Source organism: Passer montanus, unplaced genomic scaffold (assembly GCF_014805655.1).
Source record: "Passer montanus isolate IOZ18808 unplaced genomic scaffold, ASM1480565v1 scaffold281, whole genome shotgun sequence".
NCBI classification, from domain to species: Eukaryota; Metazoa; Chordata; class Aves; order Passeriformes; family Passeridae; genus Passer; species Passer montanus.
The window spans coordinates 1-8,985 of record NW_024367495.1 but is presented as its reverse complement, the minus strand read 5'-3'; the positions used below and the strand labels follow the sequence as shown (position 1 = coordinate 8,985).

Here is an 8,985-nt window from a genome sequence, read left to right as displayed (position 1 = left end):
TGTAAGGTTCGTCACACATAAGAAGCTTAGTTTGATTACACCAAGAAGTCTTATTGCTATAAACTGTGTAATAAGGAGTAACATTTAAATGTGGCCCATTTTTTCCTACAAAATGAAACAAATAACAAATGTCCATAGTTAATGAGCCTAAAATTTCTAATTCTTGGAGGTCAGATTTATCAACTTTAAAATTATCAGTATAAGTTTGGTGTCTTGGGCTGGGAGTTAGGGAAATGTGATGATCATTGTATGGCCAATATTTATCAAAAGTAACATCAAAACCTTCAGGGAAAGGCACTCCAACTAAACAAGTTGAAAAAGGTTTATCAGGGCTAGTGTTAGATAAGCAAATGGTGTCAGAGCCTGCAGACTTGGCTAAAGAAACCCAAATATTTGTTTTAGGTTGAGTTACAGGTAAAGCTTCACTGCAAAGACAAAAACAAAAGGTTAAAAGTAGTATGCACCCGCATAGATAATAATACAACTCCATTCTCTTCTTGAACTGTGTCTGGCAGACAGTTTTCTCTGGGTGATTCTGCATAGATCACATTTGGGTGCCTGTCTCTCAGCTTCCACTCACAGGGTCACTGGCTGATGTGGAAGTGTCCACGGGCTTCGAGGGGTGGTACGGTTTCACATTTTCTGCTGGAATCCACTTGAGTCTTGTATCTGTAGAAACACATGCAAACCCTTTGTCCCATGTAATAAGATCAAATGGTGCCTCTATTTTTCCTGATTCTAGATTTTTAATTAAAACTGGGGGGTTTTCCTTCAGTGTTGCTTTTATGTTGTTCTTGAAATGTCTGTAAATGGGAGGATCTGGCTCTTCTGCAGAGCTATTCAAAAAGTTATAAACATACAAAGCCTTTATTCAACCTTCTTTGAGGTGTATCCTGGGCTCCCCCTGCTTTTTGTTGATCTAAAATGCGTTTTAGAGTTTGATGTGTTCTTTCTACCATTCAGTGACCTGTGGGAGAATAGGGAATACCAAATGTATGGTGGACACCTTGGTCATTTAAAAATGTAGCAAATTCTTGTGAAGTGTATGGAGGACCATTATCAGTTTTAATTTCTTGAGGGACACCCATTGAAGAAAATGCTTGTGAAAAATGCTGACAAACAAGCTTAGCTGTTTCTGCTGTATGTACAGATGCAAAAACAGCTTTTGAAAATGTATCAATAGAGACATAGATATTTTTAAATTTCCCAAAAGAAGGGTACTTTGTGACATCTGTTTGCCATTTCTGCAAACTTTCCAACCCCCTTGGTTTGGTGGCTCCTATAGAAGGGGTAGGTTGGACAAGCTGGCAGTCAGGGCAAGCCTGTACAATGGCTTGTGTTTGCTCTAGGGAAATGTGAAAATCTCATCTGAGAGCCTGTGCATTTTGGTGAAAAAAGGCATGACTCAATTGAGCTTGTTCAACAGTGTTAGGTAAGGTAGCTGCAGGAAGAACAGAAGTGAAATCTCCAATGTCTCCTTCAGTTCCCTCATCACATGCTGCTGATGCCAATGCATCAGCTCGTGCATTCCCTTCTGCCATAAATCCTGGGAGACCAGAGTGAGCTCTAATGTGAGCAACAAAGTAAGGATTAGTTCTGTGTAACAAAATTTGATAAAGACAGGTGAGCCAAAGACACAATTTGTTGTTGCTAACATCTTTTAAAACAGATCCTTCAATTCTCTTAACAATGTTACAACATATGCTGAATCAGTGACTAGGTTAAAAGGTTCTGGGAAGAGCTGAAATGTAGCCAATTCAACAATCTGAGGAGAACCTTTGACCTTTTGAACATCATGTTCCCGGGATTTAGTGTTTTTATTTTGCCATGCAGTTACTGCTCTGTGTGTTTGTCCGGACATATCAGTGAAAAGAGTAACTGCATCTAAAGGTTCTTCACTGATAAGGGGTTTCTCTTTGTAGCATAATTTAGCTTTGATCAGTTTGTGTGCTGGGTAATGAATGGAGCAGACACCTGGAAAATCTAACAAGGTATACAGCAAATCTTCTGACTTTGGCATGGCCCAATCAAAATAGGATTTAATCATAAGTAAATAGATGATTGCAAATTTGCGACCTGCTATAGAAAGAAGCCTTGCCCTGCCTTTAATGATAATTTGAGAAATGATCTCTAAAGATGTGAAGATTGTCTTTAGTGACCTGTAAGAAAGAAAAACCCATTCAATTATTAACAAAAGATCATTTTGAGAGGAGTCCCATTGGAAAATGAGGCCATACAGTCTCAGTGTTTCTCCTAGAACTGCAAGAAAAAAAGGTTTATCTGGAACATAGCAATATGCTTGTCTATTTTGCAGAGCATCTGTGATTCTTTCTAAAGCTTTGCAGGATTCAGGAGTAAGAGATCTGGGGGATTTAATGTCACTGTCTCCTTTTAACAAATCAAAAAGTGGAGCGAGTTCATCAGCAGTGATTGCCAATACTGGCCTAACCCAATTAATGTCTCCTAAAAGTTGTTGCAAATCTCGCAAAGTGTGAACACTGGCTTTGAGTTGTATCTTCTGAGGCTTAATAGATTGTTCTGTCAGTTTCCAGCCTAAATATTTCCAGGGAGCAGTCTCTTGTATTTTTGATTCAGAAACAACCAGCCCAGCTTTCCTTACTTCAGTGACAACACTGTCACGAGTCTCTTCTATTTGTTTCTGCGTTGGTGCTGCAATGGCAAATCATCCATGTAATGAAGAATAACTGATTGTGGAAACTGCTCTCGGACTGGAGACAAAGCACGGGCTACAAAGTATTGACAAATACTGGCCTAGTTAATCAATCCTAGAGGAGGTACAAGCCAGTGATATGTCTGAAGCGGTTCTTGAAGGTTTGTACTTGAAACGGAAAAGGCAAAACAAGGAGCATCATATGGATGGAGAGGAATATTGAAAAACAGTCTTTTAGATCAATAATAACAAGTGGCCAGTTTCTTGGAATCATGGAGAGGTTAGGTAGACCAGGTTGGAGTGGGCCCATTTTTTTCAATTACAGCATTAATTTTTCTAAGATCATGTAACACTTGCCAGGTGTTAGAAGTTTTCTTGCGGATCACAAACACAAGTGAGTTCCAGGGACTGGTTTAATGTGGCCTTTTTGTAACTGCTTAGCTGTAGCTACGATATTTTATGAAAAATCCCTTCCTAGGATTTTTTCCCTCCTGAGAGCTGATGGCCTCAGGAAAGAAATGTAAACAATAACTATCTGCTGCTGTGGAATGCAACAGGTGCATCTTCCACTGGTCCATGTGGATTATTTTCAATTAGTGACCAATCACAGCCACCTGTACCAAGGCTGTGAGCAGTCACGAGATTTTGTTATGCATTTTATTCTATTCTTGTTCTTCTGATCTTTCTTCTCTCTCTGTTCTTTTAGTATAGTATTAATGTAGTATTTTAATATGATATATAACATAATAAATCAGTCTTCTGAGAAAATGGAGTCAAGCCTTGTGTCCCCACACTTGGAGCATCCACTGCAACACTCAGCCACTAGTTTTTTGAGGGCACTCAGTTTGTTATCTTGTAGGGGCCACTGGTCCACCCAGACAGCGATGTTAGTTTTCCAGGTCAGCTTCAGGGTGGTGAGTGCCTCAGTGGCCCCTATTAAAAACCCACTTCAGTTTTTGCTCATTGTGACAGTAAATCCCTTCTCCACACTGTGATGAGTTTCTGCACTACATAGAGGCGGATCAATGCTTTCTTCCCTTCTGGTTCTTTGACATTAATCACAGATTCACTTTGTAAGCACAGAATGGCACCTCCTACACATGTGAGAGCACCTGAAGGAGTTATTAACTTCCAACCTCCTGGCCACAGAGAATGAGATGTTACAGTAACATTGGCTCCTTTATCAACCATGCCTGAGATATCAACCTGAGCTCCACCCTTTGATAATTCACAAGTCAGCAGTGGCCGTTGATGATTAATCTTTTGAACCAAAAAAAATCCAGATTTTTAGAAACAGCTGAAAAAGAGCGTGGTGGCATTTGATCTGCAGTCTCCAGAGGCAGTGCTATAGCAATAGCTTTAGGGGTTCTAAGTGGGATATGCAGTGGGGGATAGTAGGCTTTAGATAATGCCACTAACTCTTCATTGCAATCAACAGACACAAGGCAAAACAAGCAGTCCAAGAATACTGTTCCTCTCCTTACCAACAACTAGAAAGTCTTGTGGTTTTTTTTTTTTTTTGTGAGGTTCCAGTAACTCCTATTGAAATATAATTATAGCCATTATCTTTTAAAAAGGTTGTTGGTTTGGAGGTTGCCAAAGTGCAACAGGAGCTGGGGGGATAGTAGGTTTGGGTCTGGTCTCTCCCTGGGATTCAGCTGGCAGTGAAGTGTAGTGCTTCAGAGTCAGGGTATTCATAAATCTTACCCTTTGTGTGTTCTTGGGTATCTGCAGTGCCACTACTTGTGTCACTGCATGGTGACGCTGCATGCACATTTTGAGGTTTTTTGGAATTTGGTTTCCACCAATAGCATATTTAGAGCAGCACTGTTTAACAAAATGCCATCCTATTCTACACTGCGGACAAAGATCTGATGTCTGTGCCTCTCTTTTCACCTCTGGGCAATTTATCATTATGTGGCCAGGTTTTTTACAGAAATAGCATAGCTCTGGGACCACAGAAGCTCTCCCATCATCCCCAGTATTATTCTGTTGCTGAGAATTTAACTGAAAAGCAGCCAAAATTTCTGTAAGTTTTTGGTCTCGTGCTTCTATTTGTGCTGCTTGGGCTGCAAGAGCTCTTTCAATGTTTTCTCCTAGGGTCTTTCCAAGCTCATTTGCCTGGATAGCTGCCACCTGCTGAGGGCTCCCAATCTTATTGCAGGCATCTATCATTTCAGGCACCGTGGGTCTATTTTTCCCAAGGGCTTTGATAGCTCGTTTGCATTCTTCAGTTGCATTATTTTCAATAATATCACGTACCATAACTGGTATGTGAAAGCAGAAAAAAACCCCAAAAGCAGAACCGATGCATCTTGGCTTCTTCTTTGGTCGCAGGGCTGGGAAAAAACAGACTTTCTAATACCTCGGGGTCATCTCGACCCCAGAAACCTTGTCAGAGGAGCAGAGGGGACTCCTTGGAGTCCCTGCACCCCAAAGCAGACAATAAGGGGAGAAGAGACCCGAGACCTCAAAACCCCAGCATCCCTAAGTAGGGAGATGGAAAAGGGAGGAACTTCTTTTTTGTATTCCTGGGACTCCCAGCAGCCTGGGGAGGGCAGGGACTGAGTAGACAGATGACCCCCAATACAAGTGTGACCCCCCCAGCAGCTGCGACAGGGGAAACCCCCAAAAAGGGGAGTCAAAGGGGAGAGACCAGAGACATGGAACTCCTGGGAGGCATTTTCAGGGCTGAATCTTGGTGGTTGGGAAGTTTTTATGGATTCCAGATGGCTGGTGACTTCTGGAGATGGACTTAGGCAGAGGACCCTTCATACTTAATGTGTTCATCTCTTGTTTTTCCCCAAACCAGGATTTCCCATTCCCAGCCCTTGGCTGGATGAAGGGGGTGGCTGTGAGGAAGATGAAGATGCCCCTGGACATCCAGGCAGGTGAGGAAGAAGTCACTGCCCCTTTCCCCCTCTCTCCTGCTCCATCTCCCAGCCCAGCATGGCCCCTTGCTGCAGGACAGCCCTGCTGCTGGTGCCGTCCTGCTGGGGATGATCTGAGGGAATCTCCTTCCCCTTCCCTGTGGCATGGAGGCAAATGCCATCCCTTCCTTGTCCTTCCTGCCCCAGACAAGGAGCTGAGGATGGAGACCAGGGAGGACAAATCCCCACAGCAGAACCTTGTGGAAGAGGCTGTTGTGAGTGACTCTACAGAGCAGGAATCCGATGGGGAGGAAAATGCCCAGAGATCCCCCAGGATGAGGGGCTGCAAACCCGGCCCAGGGTGCTCTGAGGAGGAAAGGCCCTCCCTGAGCCAGGAAGGTGGACAGAGCTGGTGATCTCTGAGCAGCTTCAGGTTGGGGAGAAGCCCCACAAGTGCTTGGAGTGTGGGAAGAGCTTCAGGCAGAGCTCCCACGTGATTTGTCACCAGATGATCCACACTGGGGAATGGGCCTACGAGTGTCCTGAGTGTGGGAAGGGCTTCATCTGCAGCTCCAACCTCTTCACCCACCAAGGAATCCACACTGGCAAATGCCCCTATGAGTGTGGGGAGTGTGGGAAGAGCTTCAGTCATAGCTACAGCCTAATCAGCCCCCAGATGATCCACGCTGGGGAGAGGCCCTACAAGTGTGGGGAATGTGGGATGAGCATCAGACAGCGCTCTGGCCTCATCCGCCACCAGATGATCCCCACTGGGGAATGGTCCTACGAGTCTGGGGAGTGTAGGAAGGGCTTCAGCTGCAGCTCCAACCTCATCACCCACCAACGAGTGCACACTGGGGAATGCCCCTATGAGTGTGGGGAATGTAGGATGAGCTTCAGATGGTGCTCTGACTTGATCCCCGACCAGATGATTCACACTGGGCAGAGGCCGTATGAGTGTCAGAAGAGCTTCAGCCAGAGGACCCAACTGATCATCTACCAACGCATCCACACCGGGGAGGCCCTTGTTCACTTCTGTATGGTTGGCCAGATATACCAGTCTCTGGATGGTATAAGTCCTAAGTATATCAACCTTCTGAAGAGGTTTGAGGGATGTGTTGCCAATGTGATGGAGCCAATCCACAAGTTTCTCTGATAAACCTGAATCGGTAAAACCGGTCCAGGGGTCAATCCATGTGCCTAGATGTTTTTCGGAGCTCCCTGGGTCAATCATATTACGGGGGGATCCATTTATTATCTGTCACTATAGGACACGAAACAACACGACGCGGACACGCTGCTGCTCTCAAGGTAGAAATGGGATGTTTGTTTTTTACTCCAACATTTTTAGATTTCCAAAGGTGACAGTGGATTGGAGGGTGAAAGTGCCACCTCTCCAATGACATTGGACAAACCAACAGTCCATCAAATTTTTCCTCCTCCATAAAAGAATGCAAAACAATAAGTTGTTTACAGAAAGTGTGTGAGAAAGTTTGCTACAAGAATGTAAACATCAGAAGGCTTAGAAAATCTTAAAAAATCAGGGTGACATCTCACCCTTCTCAGTTAAAAAAAAAGAAGAAAAAAAAAAGAAAGAAAAAATGAACAATGTGGAAAAAGAAACATGAATAAGGTTCAGTGTCGATTTGTGGAGGAATCATTGGAGTGATCACTTGCATCGTCTGCACCTGAGTCATCACTCAATGATTCACCCAATTGATGCCTTTCAGGTTGGTCATGGTTTTCATTCTGCCCTTTGTCCAGATTCTGTCTTTGCGGTTGCAGGTCAGGGCAAACACACTTTGAAGGTACCCAGCATACCCCAGTATCTGTGGATACACAAGCATACCTGCGCCCCAAAGTGATAAGGTCATAGGGACCTTCCCACTGTTTGGTGACCAAATTCCCCACACGAACCTTCGCATGACAGGGTTATTTGAGGTCTATGGCACCGTAAGATGATTGATGGTGTACAATGCTTTTGCCCACTGACTGTGCAGGGTTTCACCCTGCATTCCCCATTTTTGTTTTTGAAGAACCCGCTTCAGAGTACCATGAGCGCATTCTACAATAGCTTGACCAGTTGGAGAATGAGGGATACGAAACTTGTGTGACACACCCCACAACTGCAGGAACTGCTGCACTTTTTGCAATGAGTAAGCAGGACCACTGTTGGTTTTCACAGCAGAAGGTGTGCCCAGAACGGCAAAGGCCTGCTTCCAGTGGGCAAGGACATCGTGGGCCATTTCTCCCCTGTGAGCAGAAGCCCACAGAGGAGAGGAGAGGAGAACATGTCCACTGTGACATGCACATACTTGAGCCGGCCAAACTCGGCAATCTGGGTGACGTTGGTCTGCCAAAGCTCCAAGGCCCTAAGGCCCCTGGGGTTTACCCCTGCTGGTAAAGGCGGATCCAGTGCATGGCAGTCATCAAATGACTCAACAATGTCATGAGGCTCAGCTGGTGTCAGCTGAAACTGCTTCTGCAGAGTATGTGCGTTCTGGTGGAAAAACCCATGAGATGCCTTGGCCTGCGCGAGTGTATCAGGCTGAGGGGCTACCCACACTGGGTTAACCAGCTTGTCAGCTCTCGCGTTATCTTCCACTATAAAGCCTGGCACATTGGTGTGACTCCTCACATGCAGAATGTAAAACGGATGAAACCGAGCCTGAATGGCACACCACAAGGTCTTCAGTAAATGGAACAAGGCAAGATTACCGACCTCCTTCAAAACCGAATGACCCAATCACTGTGTGATGTCGGCCACATAGGCAGAACCTGTGACCAAATTAAAACGTTCCTGGGAAAACTTCTCAAATGCTGTGACAGCAGCCTTCAATTCAACCAATTGGGCTGACCCATCCTCATTACCTTCCAGAACCTGCCTCTTAGATCCATCTCTCTAAGTAACAATGGTTTTTCCTGTCTTCCCCGAACTGTCAGTGAAGACGTTGGCTCCTTGCATGGGTTCTTGACTATTTTTGGGCCGCAAAGAGATTTGTGTGGATTTTGTCATATGCAGTAGCCTATGGCTGGGCAGATGGTAAGTGATCTGCCCTGTAAAGTTTTCCAGAGCACTCTGCAGGGACACACTGTTTGCAAAGCTCCAGCCAAAATCCTCCGGCTGTACCAGGAGTATGATCTTTGTGGGACCCAGACCCATCAATTGCAAATAACATTGTTGGCATTTGATTATCAAATGAGCAAGGAGCTCAGATAATAGGGGCTCTTGGTTTAGGGTAAGTTTGGGAGATAACCCTTAAAGGGGCTTCTCTACAAAAGCAGATTTAATTGCCTCTCTTCCCTCTAACCCTGCGAAAGGGTTTGTCTGTACTCAAGGCAGGATTAATTCAAACTGTTTTTTCTAACAAACTTTTGACATGTACTACTGGGATTTTGTCTCCATCTACTTTGTGCAATGGCTTAGATTGGGCAGGGCTCACT

At 44.7% G+C, this 8,985-nt stretch overlaps 1 protein-coding gene across 1 annotated transcript; it reads left to right on the top strand.

Moving 5' to 3' along the window:
* Positions 1-5,510: 5,510 nt before the first annotated feature.
* On the top strand, positions 5,511-6,971 carry LOC120504135 (zinc finger protein 239-like). Its single transcript, XM_039713321.1, has 2 exons — positions 5,511-5,562; positions 5,913-6,971. Exons 1-2 carry the CDS (start codon positions 5,511-5,513, stop codon positions 6,695-6,697), a joined length of 837 nt encoding a protein of 278 aa, XP_039569255.1. The 3' UTR covers positions 6,698-6,971.
* Positions 6,972-8,985: the final 2,014 nt, after the last annotated feature.